A 16,496-nucleotide genomic window follows, 5' to 3' on the forward strand; every position below is an offset into this window, starting at 1 on the left:
TGCCTTGATATTCTTGCTAACAAATAGCTGGGAACAACCTACACGTCCGACTTCCCAAACTGGCTAAGTAAAAATGGCAGGCTGATCATATGCTGCAGTTCTCCATGCTGAATACAAGAAATGAGATGGCTCTGTAGAAATGTACATGCTGAATATGCCAGGATATATTGGGAAGTGAAGGAGAAGGCGAGTTACAGAACAATATGTACAGTATGATCTCATTTCTATTTAAAATGTGTATGTGGCTGTGCCTTCAAAAAGCTGAAGGATATACATCACGCCATAGGTAGGATTTACCTGTAGGAGGTCCCTAGTAAGTATGTATGTATTATAAGGATATCGATCTAGACTACAAAGGGAGTGAGCTCCCCATCACAGGAGGTATGCAAAAAGAGACTGCCCCGTTTTCAGGGATGCTGCGGAAGTGATTTTCACATCCCTCCGAGGTGACCTCGCTTCTTTTCTTAGCCCTGAGACTCTCTCAGAGAGGGGAGGTTAGGACTGGGAGAAGAATCCACCCTTAAGGGGAAAGGGTTAAGCTGGGACGGCACTCCTGTGGGCGGGCTCCCCTATCGGCAGCGCCGGGCTCTGTTAGCCAAGTCTGAGCATCTCGGAGGATGCGGCGTGGAGAGCAGCTTCAGGGACGCGCGCAAGGTGAACGCGGGGGCTGCCAGCTTGGCGCCCAGGTGAGGAGTGGACTAGGGAGGGGGCAGTGGAGGGGCCCCGGCAGGGAGCATGGCCTGCAGCCCCGCTCTCAGGTGCGAGCGGCAGGGTCTGCACTAGCGCCTACCCCCACCCAGGACACTGCGGGAAGGCGCGGAGCCAGAGGAGAGGAGATGGAGAAAAAGGAGAGGTAACCCGAGATGGACCGGCTCCTGAGGCTGCCCTGCGGCGGCCCGCACCCTCCCCCCAGGACGGCCTCTCCCCAGTCCCTGAGGTAGGGAGAACACCCTCCCCACTAAAAAAAAATCTCTTCAGCAGCTGGAACCCAAAGCTGGGCAGCCCCCTGCTCATCCGGAGATGACTACATCTCTTGGATCGGGGGTGGTGAGCAGATGGCATATGTTTATCCTTGAAGGCCCAACTCTACTGCCTCCTCCTCTGCAAATCTTCTCGGACCCCCTGTGTAAACTGAGTCCGTGCGGGTTTCACAGCCCCTGCTATAGCCATTGGCAGCCTGTGTGACCTTGGCTGAGTTGCTCAGCCTCTCTGAACCTTGCTTTCTTCCCCTATGAAATGGATATACCCACACCTGCTTGTGTCGGGAGAGGTGGATGAAATCGAGGACATTCAGCTAAGCTTAGCACAGGAACCTAAGTGGGGACGAGCTTGACAAAGGAGAACTGTTATTCACCAGCGCCTGTGTCCGTGGCCTTCCAGTTCTTCCACCTCAGGTCAACCCCACTCTGGACACTGGAACTGAGCCTTCTCTTCGGGTCCCCAGCACCTAGCCTGGGCCAGGTTTAAGAAATGAACTAACGAGGCGGAGCCTAAACTCAGTTTGGGGGATGGGTTTAAGGGGTCTTTGATTCCCCCTAAAATTACCCACAAGCTTTGGTGAACTTGGACATTTCCCCGGGGAGGCCACCTGGCATTTTCTTCAGCTTCTCAAGGTGTCTGTGAGCCACCAAGGATTAGGAACCTGGGAGCTTTGAGCACAACTGGTCCCCAGAGAGAAATCGAACAGGGTCTCTGCCCTTAAACTCACCCAGGCACTGGCTCTCACAGCCGCTGTCCCCCTCTGCTGGCTGTGGGGTCCCTTCCTGCCTCCCGCCTACATTAGGGACTCTCAGGAAGGGGAACTGTAAGGGAATATACTTGGTTGAGGCATATGCAGTGACTGGAGACAAGAAATAAAAGACACAGCCCTTGAGAAGCCCCAGGCGGGTGGGGGAGACAGGAGATTACTATGCTGTGTGACCGGTGTGACGGAAGGGGTGGAGAAGGTGTCAGGGAAAGAAATACTCAAGCTGAAACAAGCCACCGTCAAAGCCTACCTGGATTTCTGCAACGGCCTCTCTCCCCCTTTTAAAACACTTCTCAGATCTCCCTTGTAACTTCTATGCTTGTCATCTCCCTTGGCTTCCTGGGTGGGACACTGAGAAAAAAACCCAGGTGCCTTTTTGTGGCTTTTGAGAAAGCCCTGCCTCCCTGATTTCATCTCCCTCTGCTCCTTTCTCCTGCGTCTGCTGTGCTCCTTCTGCCTGCCGAAGGGCCTTTGCACTTTGTTTCCTCCAGCAAATGCTTTTCCTGGATATCATCTAATGGATGACTCCTTCTTCCCATTCTGTATTTAGCTCAAATGTCACCTGAGTGGCCTTTCTTGCACGCCTGTGTAAAGTCGTCCCCCATTCTTCTGTTTCTTACCCCTGTATTATGTTCTCCATAGCCCATCTTATTTAAAAGTAGTCATTGTCTGTCTTTTACCCAGAACACCAGCTCCATGAGGGCAGAGATCTTGCCAGTCTTGTTCACTGCTTTATTCCCCAGGCTTGGCACACAGTACGTGCTCCAATTATTTGTTGACATGGTTAGAGGGTTGGTGAGAAAGAAAGCTTTCTGGACAAAAGGAAAAGCCAGAGGGCTCTAATGCTTATTCAGCTCCATTTATGGGCCTGGCCCATCACGTGTTTTGTTATGTCTTATAAGAGGCCCTTGGAGTTGGGTACTATTATTATACCCGTTTTACGGATGGGAAAACCATGATGCGGAGGGGAAAAGTCAGTCACCCAGAAACTAGTGAAGCTGGGATTCAAACCCAGATCCCTCTTCAAAGGCAGGGGCATATTCCTCTCCCTCTCCACTTCTGTAATTTTTGAGCTGGGCCTTCAAGAATAGGATTTAAAATATATTTATATATAAAGGATTTCAGCAAGGAGAAGGGAGACGGCATTCCAGCCTGAGGGAAGAGCAGTATCGAAGGCGTGGAGTGTCAGGCAGTTCTGTGGGTGGTGAGGGATAGGTGAGCAGCCTGGTGTGGCCTTGGGAGGCCAGGAGAGGACCTTATATTCTCTCCTGAGGGTGATGCGGAACCACTGAAGGTTCTGAATTATGGCAAGTGGCATGACCAGAGAGGTAGTGTTAAAAGGACTCTGGGTAGCATGCAGAGGCTGAACAGGAAGGAACGGGTAGAGAGGAAGCTGCTTCTTTCTTTCCCACCAGCCCCCAGGGGGTAGCCATCGGAGACCCCCCTCATGCGCCATCCCCCTCTCCTTCTTTCAGGCTCATCCGGTGAGGACGGGAAGCGGAGGGCTCGAGGCCCAGGCATCAGCGTGGAGCATGGCCCCCAGCCCCTGGGGCTGTGTGCATGGCCTCCTGCTGCTGTTGCCCCTGCTGTCCCTGGGGGCCAGCCCTGCCCTGGGCCGGGGCCTTCCCAGACCCCTTGAGGACTCAGAACCACACTTGGCCCCTGGAGCCCAAGGCAAGGGCCCTCTTGACACGGAGCGTCAGGCCTTCGACTTCTTCTGGGAGAACCCCCGAGACGAGAGCCCCTGGAATGCCAGTGTCCCCCAGGTCCCTGCTGAGGAGATGCCAGAGAGGCCTGAAGACGCCCTTGGCCCAGCCCTGCATGGACCTAAAGCGGCCCACGGGGCTCAGAAAGGAGGACTCCCAGTGACCGACGACCTCCAGATGGCTCGAGGGCCAATTTCTCAGGGCTGGACAGGACCTCCTGACTCACAGGAGCCTATGGAGCAAGAAGCACCAGTCCCCTATCCAGTGGGGGCACCCCACCTTCCTTTCTTCCCCACGACTCCCAGACTCCACCTCGGGCTAGCCACTGTTCCTCCCACGTCGGGGGGACCTGGAGGCCGAGTGGGACAGCTGCCGCCTAGAGATGAGGGTCTGTTGGCCAAAGGCAAGACCAGGGTCTCGGAGACATTTCCCGAGGACCACAAGGGCCCTTCCCCAACTCTTGTGCCCCACCCGGGTATTGTGGCGAGGCCGGGGGTGGAAGAACAGGGTGGGGGTGAGGAGGACTTCCAGGAGGCAGTTCAAGGCCCCCTCTCCACCCAGCAGGGTCCAGCAGCCCCTGATACTGGCTCAGTGTCACCAGCTGAGGGGGCATCCTCTCAGGAGCCTGAGTCCCAACCAGACCTGGCACTGGCCAGAAGCCTTCCTCCTGCTGAGGAGCAGCCCATGGAGCTGCCCAAGACGGCTGGAGCTGGGGAGGCCTGGGAAGTCAGTTCTTCAAGTCCCTCCCCCAAAGAGGCTCACCTCCCTGATGTCAGGGGCTCACCAGGACCCCAGCCGTCAGATCTCCCATCCTCAGAGACTTCTGATGGGCAGCCCAAGCCAGGTGGGTATCAAAGTGAGGGTGCTGATCAGGGCTGGGAGGGGCAGTGTTCCAGGGCGGCTGGATGTCCCCGTTTCTGTGTGACCTCTGCTCCCTCTGGGTCCCATTTACCTCATTCTGGCAAATGAGGGTGATATGCCTCTCTCCTGGAAGATTAGATTTGGGGGAACGCTAGAGGGTCAGGCAAAGCCATGACTGCTTTTTTATTTCAGAGTTGGCAGCAATGAATGGAGCAGATCCCATCTCCCCTCAGCGGGTGAGAGGTGCAGTGGAGGCCCCAGGTACCCCCAAGTCCCTCATCCCTGGCCCCTTGGACCTTGGCCCAACTGCAAACCGAACAGAGAGCCCTGTGGGATCCCTGAAGCCAGGTGAGGGCATGGCTGGGGGGTTGGCCAGAGCGGGTACTCTGGAATAAAAGAACCTGTGTGAAGCATATAGGGGAGGGGTGGGGAATGAATGGGGATGAATGCCTCCTTAAAGGAACTGACCAACAACTTCAAACAACTTAGGATAATAAACTACTACTCACTGGGTACTCTGGGAGAAGTCATTTGCACTCTGGGGACTAGAAAAGTCTTAAATTAACATGGGTTTATTTAGTGCAAGAGATTCTCCAACTCCCACAATTCACTGGAGGAGCTTTGAAAAAATTCCAAAGCACAGGCTCCAGCAAGAGGAATTCTGATTGAGTTGATCTCCAGGTGATTCTAATATGCAGCCCCTAACGAGAACTGCTGATATCTCAATAAAAATGGCAGGACACATCCATTTAACCCTTAGTGGGTGTTGGGGACTATGCTAAAGGTTTAATCCTCACCGCAACCCAAGGAGGGGGTTGCTGTTACCATCCCCATTTTACAGATGTGCTTGGCAAAGTTATATAACTTGTTCACCACACTGGAGCATGATGGGAAATCAAAAGCACTTTTCAAAGGGCTATTTTAATATTGTTATTATTGCAGATGAAGCCGAGGAGTGGCCCGGGCGCCCCCAAAGCCATCCCCCAGCACCCCCTGTCCAGGCCCCCTCGACGTCTCGCCGGGGCCTCATTCGGGTCACCACGCAGCGCGCCCTGGGCCAGCCACCCCCTCCGGAGCCCTCAGCCAGCTCCATGGCATCAGTCCCTGCCTCCAGCCCCCCTACCAACGCCACGGCACCCCCTCTGCGCTGGGGTCCCCTGCGACGGGTGCTGAGCTTTTCCTGGGAGCTGCACGTTTATGGGGTGGGGGTGCTCTTCCTATTGCCCGCGTTGTTGGCACTGGCCTCGCTGGCAGCCGCCCCTGCTGGGCCCCGGCTGGCACTGGTAGCGGCGGTGCTGGTGCTGGTAGCGGGGGGTCTGCGATCCGCCTACATGCTCACCGACCCGTATGGCTCGCAGGCACGGCTGGGTTTACGCGCCGGCCTCGTGCTCTACAACCTGCCCTTCCCCTTGCTACTCACCGCGTTGGCAGCCCTGACCTTGCTGGGCCTGGGCGCGGGGCTGCCACAGCAGCTGCAGAACCCACTCCTCCTGGGAGCACTGGCGTTGACGCACGGCTTGGGGCTGCTCACCACAGACCTGCTGTCGGTGAGGCCTGCGCTCAACCTTCTGGCCCAGGGCTTATCGTGCGCCTGGGGCGCAGCCGTGGCTCTGGGCACTCTCTGTCTGTGCCGTCGCCGCCTGTTGGACGGGCCGAGAGGCTGGGATGCCAGCCCGGGCCCTAGGCTGCTGGCCGTGGCCGGCGCGCTGGGGCTGCTGGCCAGCGGCTTGCAGCTGGCGGCGGCGCTCTGGCTGTACCCGGGCCCGGGCCGGGTGGGCCGCTTCTCGTGGGCTTGGTGGGGCGTGCACTTCTGGCTGCGCCTGCTGGAGCTGACATGGGCACTCACCCTGGCGCTGGCCGCTCTGGCCGCCGCGCGGCCCAGGCCACCCACAGAGCACGCTTGCTGGGCTAAGCTGCTGCGCCTGGCGTGCCCAACGCCCTCTAGCAAGAGCGAGGTGCCGGAGCGGCCCAACAACTGCTATGCGGGGCCCAGTGGCGTCAGCGCGGGTACCCTAGACATCAGCAAGAGCCTTATCCGCAATCCAGCGGAGGGTGGGCCTCCAGCCACGCCCAGCTCCGGCGCCTGGGGTTCGGCTACGTCGCTGAGCCGCGGTCCCCAGGGTGGCCCCGGACTGTCCCGCAGCAGCGTGGGGCCGGCGCCGTCAATAAGCGAGCTGGACCTGCGGCCGCCATCACCCATCAACCTGAGCCGCAGCATCGATGCCGCGCTCTTCCGAGAGCACTTGGTCCAAGACAGCGTCTTCCGACGCTGCGGCCTCCGCTGCCTGGCCTCCCCGCCGCCCGGGGGCGCGCTGCGGTCGCGCCGGGGCAGCCACCCCGACGCCGAGCTCGACGGCTTGGGCTCTTCGCTCCTCCGAGGCCGCTGCCGGTCGCTCAGCGATGTGCGCGTGCGCGGCCCGGTCCCGCCACACGTGGTGGAAGAAGCTGACGCGGCGGCTTCCGGCAGCTCCGTGGACAGCTTCTCCCGGGGCTCGCTCAAGATTAGCTGGAACCCGTGGCGCCACGGGCTGTCGTCGGTGGACAGTCTGCCCCTGGATGAGCTGCCCAGCACAGTGCAGCTACTGTCTACACCAGCTCCTGCCCCGGCTCCCGCATGGTCTGGGGAGCCCCAGAATGGGGTCCAGCCTCGCTGCAAGACTGGAGACTCGCGCAGCGCCTCCAGTGACACCATCGAGCTCTGAGGGGTCCAGAAACTCAGGACCAGGGCCCCGAGCGCAGACCTTCTGGGACTTTGAGCATTTGAAAGACATTCCAGGAGTATTCCTGGGCCTCCAACTGAATGCAAGCTCCGGAGACAGCCAGACATGAACCCACCCCCAGCCCAGGATTTTTGTTTTTTAAAATATCTCTATTTTTTTCAGCGGGTATTTTGCACAAAGGCCGAGACTTATACGGAATACAGGGTGGACATGCACGGATTTGAGAATGGGGAACAGGATGCAGGTGCCCGAAACATCCCCTCCAGATTCCCCAGGGTGGAGATGAGTCTTGCTTGTCCAGACTGTCCTCTTTGTGCCAAAGAAATAAACCTTAGGACTTGGCTCATGCCTCCTTCTGCCCTTGCCAGGATCCTGTTTAGAGGAGATGGCCCCCTTCACCCACCCACCTAGTGATTCCAAGTCCTGTGTGTACTGTGGAAGGGAGGAATTCCAAAGGGCACTCAACCCTCTGAGGCTGGTTTTTTTGGTCTGCACCGGGTCTTCCTTGCTGTGTGTGGGTTTTCTCTAGTCTTGGCCAGTGGCCAGGGAGGGCTACTTTGGTTGTGGAGCATGGGCCCAAGGTCATGAGGGCTTCCGTAGTTGTGGCGAATGGGCTTAGTTGCCCGTTGGCACATGGAATCTTCCTGGACCAGGGATCGAGCCCGTGTCCCCTGCACTGGCAGGCAGATTCTTAACCATTCAACCACCAGGGAAGTCCTCTTGGAGGCTTTAAAAATAATGGCTACCAATGTTTCATGGAATATCTATCTGCTGTACACTTTTCAGCTCTTTGTATCACCTTAATTCTCACATTAAGCCTGGATGGGAAGCATTATTATGCCCATTTTATAGAAGAGTCATTTTTTAGAGAAGAGTCATTTGTCAGGGTCCTTTGGCAAATGATAGGCAGTACTGAACTAAGAAAGTTCCATTCCTAAGCTTGGTTCCGCCATCCCCCTTCTCTTAACATATTTCAGGGCCAAGGCTCTCCTTTGCATTCCCTCTACTCCTCCCATCAAGAGAGCCCTCAGTTTCCCAGGGCTTTAGGAAACTTCCCCAAGGGTGGAGGGCTCTCAGTAGCTTAAGCCAACCCACAGCAGGTGGGAACAGGTAGGAAGACAAGATTCTCCATTTTCTAAGACCTTTCTTTATTTCCTGAGATGAATAAATAAATCAGTGGCTGAGGGGCAGGGGGTGAGTACAGAACAGGAACTGGCAGCATGCAGCTGGCAGGAGGGGGCTGTGAAGGGCCTACCTCTGCAGGGACACCTTCCCCCAGCCTCACCCTGGGCAAGGGCCAAAGCTCACCAGCAGCCACAACGAGGAGACACTGTTTAAAAAAAATTCACACATTGTGAAGCTGGCCCAGTGCCCCAAAGTCAAGATCTCAAGGCACCTACCCTTGGGGCTACTTTTTCACTCCAGGGGCCTGGTGTCTGGGCTGCTCTATAAAGTGCGGAGTGGGTGCTTACCCCACTCTCAAAAATAAAGCAAGTGCCTCAAGTGTCCAGATGGGAGAGTCCCGACCTCAGGGGCAGCCTGGGCGGGAGGAGATGATGCAGGTGTGGCAGCGATTATCTGCCCTTGATGAAGCCCTCCAGCACACGGTCACTGCGCTCTGACAACCAATAGCCAGTCATGGCTGCCACAGCTCCAATGAAGATGGCGGTAAAGACCAAGTCACCCTTGGCGGCCAGTGTGGCCAGTGCGCAGATGATGACACCGAAGAACATCTGCTGCAGCACCACCAGCTCGTCCTCCGTCATCTCCGAGAAGAAGCCCGCTGACTCTGAGCAAGAGAAGCGCCTATCTGTCACCATTTTCTCTTTCTGGAGCCTCCTACACACCTGATCATCGCTGCCACAAACATGCCTGCTGGGCACACCAGCACACAGCGTCATTCACCGCTGAGAACAACTCCCAGATGGGCAGTTATTATCCATGTTTCACTAAATGGAAAACTGGGGTGCCGAGAGGTTTGCCCAAGGCCATGAGACTGTCATGTCAGAGCATGTGTACAAGCCCGGCTCCAGAGTCAAAGCACCTGGATTTGACATCCAGCTCTGCCACCTGCTTACCATGGGGCCCTGGGCGAGCTGTTTCATCTGTGCCCTGTTTCCACTATGCAGAGTGGAGATGAGAATAAGATCCATCACATCCTATTTTAGGGGTGAAATCAGTCAATATGTACAACATGCCTGGAACAGCATGTGACATGCAGTTTGAAACCATGGAAGTGGTCACTATCACCATCATTGTGATTGTCCTTCGTCTCATCACACCCACAGCCTACAACAGCCCTCAGCAGCAGGGCAAGGACAGATGGGGAAAGAGGCTTGGAAAGGCAGAATGATTTGACACCAAGTCAGATTTCCTTTCTACCCTGGGAAGGGTGAGGCCACCGAAAGCCAGCCTGGGAGGTGGGGTTCTTGTGCCAGGGCAGCCTCGTGAAGGGGTGGGGAAGGGAAGGTCTGCAGCTGCCCAGACGAGGGGCTTGCTGGCCCTCCCCCTGTATTGAGGAACTCCCCTCCCCAGGTTCCTGGGGCTCACCTGGGATCTGCTCCTTCACACAGATGCCCTCCATCTGTTTGTAGCCATCAGCACAGATGCAGCGGTAACTGCCCTCGGTGTTCTCACATTGTTGGTTCTCCCCCGGACACACCGCCGTCTCACACTCGTCCACATCTTGAGGGAGGGCAAGGAGGGTTCAGAGCCCTGACCGCCAGGGTCCCATCTCACTCACATCCTGACACCCCTCTGCCCTGGCTCAGACAACATTCCGCCCTTCCTTCCCACACCCCGTCCACAGTCCAGCCCCTGTCAATTTGTGGTGGGCAAGGCCCTCCTGGGTGGCAGGACACTCACCGAGACACTTGGAGCCCACCTGCTGGTAGCCAGGGCTACACTTCTTACAGCGGCCGGGTCCCGCCCCCATGCAGCCCAGGCAGGCCTTGGCACAGTCTGGAGCAGGAAGAGAGATGGGGGCGAGCTGCCCGTAGGCCTGGGGGAGCCCTGCTCCAGAAGGGACCTAGGGTGGAGGGGTTGGGGCACCTGGCAAGGTGGCAGTTTGTGGGGAAAGGCGTGGAGCAGCTCCCCCAACCCTCCCCATAGCTGTCCCCAGAAGACAGGAGCAGACACTCACCCCGGCACTCGTAGGAGCCCTCCGTGTTCACACAAAACTGGTCAGCTCCACAGCTGGCTCGCTCCGTGCCGCATTCATCAATGTCTGCGAAGAGGCCGGCAGGGTGGGGACTTCAATCCCCATTTCACTCACAGGGAAGCTGAGGCCATGGTTGTTGGGAAAGGACTTGCCCAGGCTCAAAGAGTGTGGCTGAGACAGCAGGCTGTCCGCCGCCACAGATACAGGGGTGCAGCTGGACTCCGCCTGGCCAACTGGAGACTACTGGTTTTCAACTTTGCAGCTAACTGTGGCCTTGGGACTGAGTTTTGGCCAACGGGATGCAGACAAAAGTGACGTGCTGCACTTTTCGCTTAAAACAATGGACTTAGATCCTCTGTGCCCCTTCTTCTCTACCTCACCTCCTCAGTGCCAGATGGTGAAACAAAGAGATGCCCATGACTGCACAGTATGACAGAAGGAATCCAGGTCCTAATGACCGTGATAAGCAGAGCTTTTCTGCTAGCCTGGATCACCGGCTTCAACACTGATATGACATGAAAATAAACCTCTATATTCACTAAGCCACAGTCTTTGGGGATCTTTCTGTTACAGCGGCTTAGCCTTTACCCTCGTCTATCTAAATGACTAGACAAGGACCAAACTAAGTCTCGAACACAGGTTTCCTGACCCCAAGTTTATCCTCATTCCCCTGGCTAACCCTTCTCCAATCTTCAAGACCAGACCCAAGTGACACCTCCTCCAAGAGGCCTTTCCTGACTCCCCACCACCAAACTGGATGAGACACATTTCCCGCTATACAACAATTGGTCTGTACTGAAAGTGCCTGGTTACTTTCCCACTTTTGCAGGTTGGTATTTCTCTATGAAGATGCAGACTGCACTGGTCGAGCCTAGAGATATGTATGTCGGTCGGTCACCAAGCCCGAGACCTTGCCTGCCCTCCCAGACAGGGTGCCACTCACCTACACACTTAAGGTGATGCAGGGCCCAGCCCTTCTTGCACTGTAGACAATGTGATTCCTCAGGTCCTGAGCAGCGTGCACAGGGGCCAAAGCAAGCTGGGCGGAACGGAGGAAGTATGAGGGTGGGCAGGCAGGTATCCCACACACCCCTGCCCGGCCCCGCGCCTCTGAGCTACCTACCCGAACATACCAGATGGCTGGCGTTGCGCTCTGCTTCAAAGTAGCCGAGGCCGCACTGGCCACAGGCCTCACCCCCGTAGCCAGCTTGGCAGTCACAGTGCCCGCTGCCCCCTCGAGTCCCTTCCCCTTCACAATGGCCGTAGCCACCGCAGGGCCGCTCCGCACCCCCAGGACAGGCTGTGGGCAGACACCGAACCAGGTGGGGTCATAAATACAACTTTGTATGTAGAGAGTATTTTCTCCCATGTCAGTAAACATTTTTGGAGAAGAAACCATTTTAACAATGCCATAATATTCTGTCATAAAACTTTATGAAATTTATCTAACCATTCCATTGTGGAATGGTTAGGTTATTTACAAATCTTTTCTTTTAGGAAGACTGAATTGACCATCTTTGTTGCTAACTCTTTATATGTGCAACTGCAAGACAGATTTTTCAAAAGGGGCTGGGAGTGAGTTCAGCTCCTGTCTCAAGACTTCGTGGAAAAAAAACTGGTGACAGCAGGGGCTTCAAGGCAACACCTGCCTGTCCCTAAGAAGGTCATACCTTAGTCCCTTAGTCCAGGCATGGGAAAGGCGGGGCTGGGGGCGGGGGGCAGATTTCTCAAATACATGATAGAAACCATGGTCCCATCTGACTCAGTCTAGCCCCGTATCTCTTTTCAGAGTCATTCCCCATTGATTTGCTCATCTCACCAACCAGCTCTGTGAGGTAGGTGAGAACCAAGGTCCAGAGAAGTAATCTGAGGAGCCCAAGCTCACAGAGCCAGCCAGGGGCAGGGCCACAACTGGACCCCTGGCCCCAGCAGTTCCCTTCCAGCCCCCAAGAAGACCTGGAAAAACTCACGAAGGCAGGAGGGCCCGAAGGTGCCTGAGGGGCAGCAGAGCTTCAGGGAATCTGAGCAGAGCCACTGGAAGAGGTCAGGGGCTTCCTGCTGCCTGAGGAGGGGGACAGTGCGGGGGCTGAGACAGAGTCAGAGGCGCCGCCCACCCCCCCTCCCCCAACCTCCCCCAGCATCTGTGATACAGCCATTGTGGGCACAGGACCCATAAGGCCGCCCTCTTCTTGACTGGCAGAGTTGCAGACTGCAGCTCAGAGTGGGAGCCTGGGTTCCCCAGAAGTCCTTGGCACACCTGGGTTTGGAGGAAGGAGCCAAAGGAGGACATAGCCGCTAGCTCGCCACCCCCTGCATTACCAGCCGGGCCTGGCCTGAGCCCCGCCCAGGAAGGCCCCTCTCACTCACTTGTGAAACCACCAGCTCTCCACCAGCTCCTCACTCAGCTCCAGCAGGCGGTGGCACTCGAAATCCGACTTGCTGCACACGCCCTCAAGCACCTCTACCAGGCGGGTCTCACTGACGGGACAGGGACGGGTGGTAGGAACACACTCCAGCCCACCTACTACCCTCTTATAATCCCTTCCCCCACCTGGTGCCAGACAATGTCAAAGGCCACAGGCCAAGGGGTGCTAGTTTTGGGAGTCAGACAGATCTGGGTTCCAATCTAGTGGTGTGACCTTGGGCAGGTCATTTAACCTCTCCTGAACATGTTTTCTTATCTGTAAAATGGGACAATGGCTCCCCTGTAGGTTTGCTGGAAGACAGCTCAGTCCCTGCATCTGCACAACAGAATATAATAGCCTTGCTCGGTAGATGTAGTTAAAAACATATCATATAACAAGTGTTGGCAAGGATGTGGAGAAACTGGAACCCTCCTACATAGCAGGTGGGAATGAAAAATGGTGCAGCCACTGTGGAAACCATTCGGCAGTTTCTCCATAAGTTAAACATGGAATCACCATATGACTCAGTAATTCCACTCCTGGATACTTCGCCAAAAGAATGCAAAACAGGTGTTCAAACAAAAACTTGTACACAAAGGTTCACAGCAATACTATACACAGTAGCCAAAAGGTATAAACAACCCAAATGTCCATCAACTGATAAATGGATAAACAAATGTGGTCTATTAATGCAACAGAACATAACTAAGCCTTAAAAAGTAATAAAGTACTGATACTTGCTACAAAGTGGATGAACCCTGAAAACATTATGCTGAGTGCAAGAAGCCAGACATAAAAGGCCATATTGTATGATTCCAACAGAATCAGCAAATCCTCGGAGACAGATAGCAGATTAGTGGTTTCCAGCAGCTGGGGGAAGAGAGAATGATGCTCCATGGAGATGGAGTTTCTCTTCTGAGGGATGAAATTGTTTGGGAACTAGATGATGGTAATAGTTGCAAAACACTGAACATACTAAATATATATTTAATATACATTGGTATATCTAATGGTAAATTTTGTGTTATTCCATTTTACAACAATAAAACAATTTTAATATATATGCAATACAAAAAATGTATTACATTATGCTTAAAGGGTCTTGCACAGTGCCTGGCATATGGGACGTGGTGATTTAAAATAAAACCACAAAACAGGAACCATTATAGAGCTAGAATTGCCCTTAGGGTTACCTTGGTCAATCCCTTCATTCCCAAATGAGGAAAATGAGGCCCACTGAGGGAAAGGAAAATGACCAATGTTACAGAGTACCAAAACTTTTCTTTCTAGTGGTTTAATCACAGTTTAATCTTTACCACAATCATATAAAATTGGATTGACATTAATACTCCCAATTTACAGATAAGGAAATAGAGAATCAAAGGTGAAGTGACCTTCCCGAAGGTACAAAGGATCCCAACTGACAACATGGTCTAATTTCAAGCATGGCGATTCCTCTTCCCAATTGGACTCTGAAAAGTTAAAGGGTCTAGGACTCAGCCTCTCCTCTCAATATAATCTCATCTTGTTCCCTGGCTTTGTACACTGACTATATGTTGATGACTATCAAATTCATGTTTCCAGCCCTATTTCTCCCCTGAACTCCTGACTCCTACATCTAACTCTATTTGACTATTTAATGGACGTTTCAGCCCAACATGTTCAATGAGAACACCTGATTCCATGCCTCCCCTAGACCCATTTATCTCATCTCAGGAAAGTCCCACTATTCACCCAGTTGTGCAGGCCCCAAACCTCTCACACTTCATGATGATTCCATCATCACGTTCTATCCTATCTGCAAAATAAACCCAGACTCTGACCCTTTCTCACCACATCCACCACTGCCAACATGCCTAGTCTATGACCTAGCCTCCCAACTGGTTTTCCTGTGTCCATGTGAGAGACCTTTTGTAGGTACAAATAAAACTGTTATCACTTCCCAGCTTCAAAACTTCCAATGACTTCCTGATATACTCAGAACAAAATCTAAATGTCTTTTTGTGACTTTCCGGGCCCTCTGCCTTCATCTTCTGCCACTCTCCCTTCAGTTTACTCCAAATCCAACCACTTCTGAAATACATCAAGCTCAGTCCCGCTCTGTCCAAACCCTTTCCTGAACTGTTGCACAGTCTGCTTCTGCACCTCAGGTCTCTGTTCAAATGTCATACGCTGAATGCCATGTCTCCCACCAATGTGCAGTCCATCCTGCTTTACCATTCTTCACCTGATATGACATTATTAATTTATTTGGGCTTCCCTGGTGGCTCAGTGGTAAAGAATCTGCTTGTTAATACAGGAGATGTGGATTTGATCCCTGAGTCGGAAAGATCCCGTGGAGAAGAAATGGCAACCAGCTCCAGTATTCTTGCCTGGGAAATCCCATGGGCAGAGGAGCCTGGCGGGCTACTGTCCACGGGCTTGCAAAAGGGTCAGACATGACTTAGTGATTAAACAATAACAACTTATCTATTCACTGTCTCCTCTACTAGAATGTAAGCTCCCTGAAGGAGGGATTCTGATTGGCTTGTTTAGTGCTGTCCTATATTCAGCAACATTGGTTGAGTAAGTCCTCTCCACGTGTCTCTAGGCCTCTACCAGCATAGCAGAGACTGGCAATGTTAGGTATACAAACTCACCCCTCCAGCCTCTTTCTTACCTGTCTTTGTATTTGGACAACTTCTCTTCCTCCCAAGCAGTGTTTCCACCTCCAAAGTTGTCCCGGATGGTTCTCTCCAGGCCCTGGAAATGGAGAAAATTATTAATATTGCCTGGCACATCCTAGCACTTGTATTTCACAAACCAAGAAACTGAGGCAGAGAGGCAACCTGCCCAAGTCTATTCAAATAGCAAGTAACCAAGCTGGGACATGAGTTCATACAGGCTTGTATCCCAGAGCTCCCAACTCTCAACCACTGTGTTACAGTAGCTGGCCCCTCCCTCTTATACTGCTGATGCACCCACCTTGTTGAAGCTGTCAACCAGTCCCCGGCAGGTGTGACACGGATGGGGCTCAGTGTGGGGAGAAGATTGGGGAGGCACAGAAATTTGGACCCAGACCAGGCCTGGGAAGCCAAGGAAGAGGCTCAAACCACAGAGCATAGCTGGGGCTATGCCCCTTGAGGATCTTGGGGCCATCTTTTCCCAGGCTGGGGACCTGTAGACAGAGGATATGCGGAGGGTTCACTAGGGAAGCCAAGTGGGAAAGAAAAGGGTGGGATTTGCGGTGCTGCGGGTCTGGGGGCCCAGATCTGTGGTATAAGAAAACAAGGCTAGACTGGGTTAAGTCCGAGGGAGGGGAGACAGGGAAAGGAAGCTATTCTAAAATTCCAGGATGGTAATAAGTTATCCTCGTCGCTGCTGGGGTAGATGGCCAGGATCCTCGGCAAGGAGGTAGGAGTCAGCCCATCGTTTTAGTGTCGGAATACGGTTCTAAAAGGCTGAATCAGCGGGATTATGGAAAACTGGTTAGATTCCTAATACTGCGGGAGAAGATTCCGGACGGACGGTCTTGGGGGGAGGAGTCCGGAACCCCCGTGTGGGGGCGGGGGGAGGAGCCCGGATCCGGATATGAAGAGGTCAGGTCCAGGGCCTTCAGACGGCAAAGGCATGGCCCACTAGCGGGCAAGGAAGGATCCAGAGCCACATAGGCCGCGGAGGAGAAAGGGACAACCCACCCAGCCCGCGGTCGCCAGCAGCTGTCTTCCCAACGCCGCGGCTGCGTAAAACGTGCACCCGCCGCCGACTCCGCAGCCGGGAGGGGAGGAACCCACGCCACAGCCAATGGCAGTGGGCCATGTGCCATTGCGTCACCCCATGCCAGCCAACCAGAGACGTCTCCGGACTGCACCTGTCCGGGAGTTAAAGGGGCGCGGGGATACCGGATACTGGCGGTAG

At 54.3% G+C, this 16,496-nt stretch overlaps 2 protein-coding genes across 3 annotated transcripts; one reads left to right on the plus strand and one right to left on the minus strand.

Moving 5' to 3' along the window:
• Positions 1 to 541: 541 nt before the first annotated feature.
• On the plus strand, positions 542 to 7,376 carry PRRT3 (proline rich transmembrane protein 3). 2 transcript variants are annotated; one of them, XM_070776217.1, is made up of 5 exons: positions 592 to 686; positions 801 to 937; positions 3,223 to 4,297; positions 4,507 to 4,662; positions 5,257 to 7,376. In XM_070776217.1, exons 3-5 carry the CDS (start codon positions 3,280 to 3,282, stop codon positions 7,014 to 7,016), a joined length of 2,934 nt encoding a protein of 977 aa, XP_070632318.1. In that variant the 5' UTR covers positions 592 to 686; positions 801 to 937; positions 3,223 to 3,279; the 3' UTR covers positions 7,017 to 7,376. The 2 variants fall into 2 exon arrangements, with proteins under 2 accessions (XP_019840712.2, XP_070632318.1); XM_019985153.2 differs by lacking the exon at positions 801 to 937 and having other exon boundaries at positions 542 to 686.
• A 782-nt stretch (positions 7,377 to 8,158) lies between these two features.
• Positions 8,159 to 16,390, minus strand: CRELD1 (cysteine rich with EGF like domains 1). The gene is made up of 11 exons (XM_019984767.2): positions 16,277 to 16,390; positions 15,564 to 15,756; positions 15,259 to 15,341; positions 12,562 to 12,672; positions 12,165 to 12,256; positions 11,318 to 11,494; positions 11,138 to 11,233; positions 10,177 to 10,260; positions 9,900 to 9,995; positions 9,585 to 9,719; positions 8,159 to 8,823 (listed from the first exon to the last, which is right to left on the minus strand). Exons 2-11 carry the CDS (start codon positions 15,735 to 15,737, stop codon positions 8,609 to 8,611), a joined length of 1,263 nt encoding a protein of 420 aa, XP_019840326.1. The 5' UTR covers positions 15,738 to 15,756; positions 16,277 to 16,390; the 3' UTR covers positions 8,159 to 8,608.
• Between the last annotated feature and the right edge of the window lie 106 nt (positions 16,391 to 16,496).

The sequence above is a fragment of the Bos indicus genome, chromosome 22 (assembly GCF_029378745.1).
Source record: "Bos indicus isolate NIAB-ARS_2022 breed Sahiwal x Tharparkar chromosome 22, NIAB-ARS_B.indTharparkar_mat_pri_1.0, whole genome shotgun sequence".
Classification (NCBI taxonomy): Eukaryota; Metazoa; Chordata; class Mammalia; order Artiodactyla; family Bovidae; genus Bos; species Bos indicus.

Bases quoted from the DNA above. Each gene is read 5' to 3' on its own strand.
- PRRT3 (XM_019985153.2), top strand. From the start codon at position 618: ATGCGGCGTGGAGAGCAGCTTCAGGGACGCGCGCAAGGTGAACGCGGG. The intron at 687-3,222 runs GTGAGGAGTGGA...TCCTTCTTTCAG, and splicing joins GCTGCCAGCTTGGCGCCCAG to GCTCATCCGGTGAGGACGGG. The intron at 4,663-5,256 runs GTGAGGGCATGG...TTATTATTGCAG, and splicing joins TGTGGGATCCCTGAAGCCAG to ATGAAGCCGAGGAGTGGCCC.
- CRELD1 (XM_019984767.2), bottom strand. From the start codon at position 15,737: ATGGCCCCAAGATCCTCAAGGGGCATAGCCCCAGCTATGCTCTGTGGT. The intron at 12,673-15,258 runs GTAAGAAAGAGG...CTGTCCCGTCAG, and splicing joins TTGTCCAAATACAAAGACAG to TGAGACCCGCCTGGTAGAGG. The intron at 11,234-11,317 runs GTAGGTAGCTCA...CGTTCCGCCCAG, and splicing joins CAGCCATCTGGTATGTTCGG to CTTGCTTTGGCCCCTGTGCA.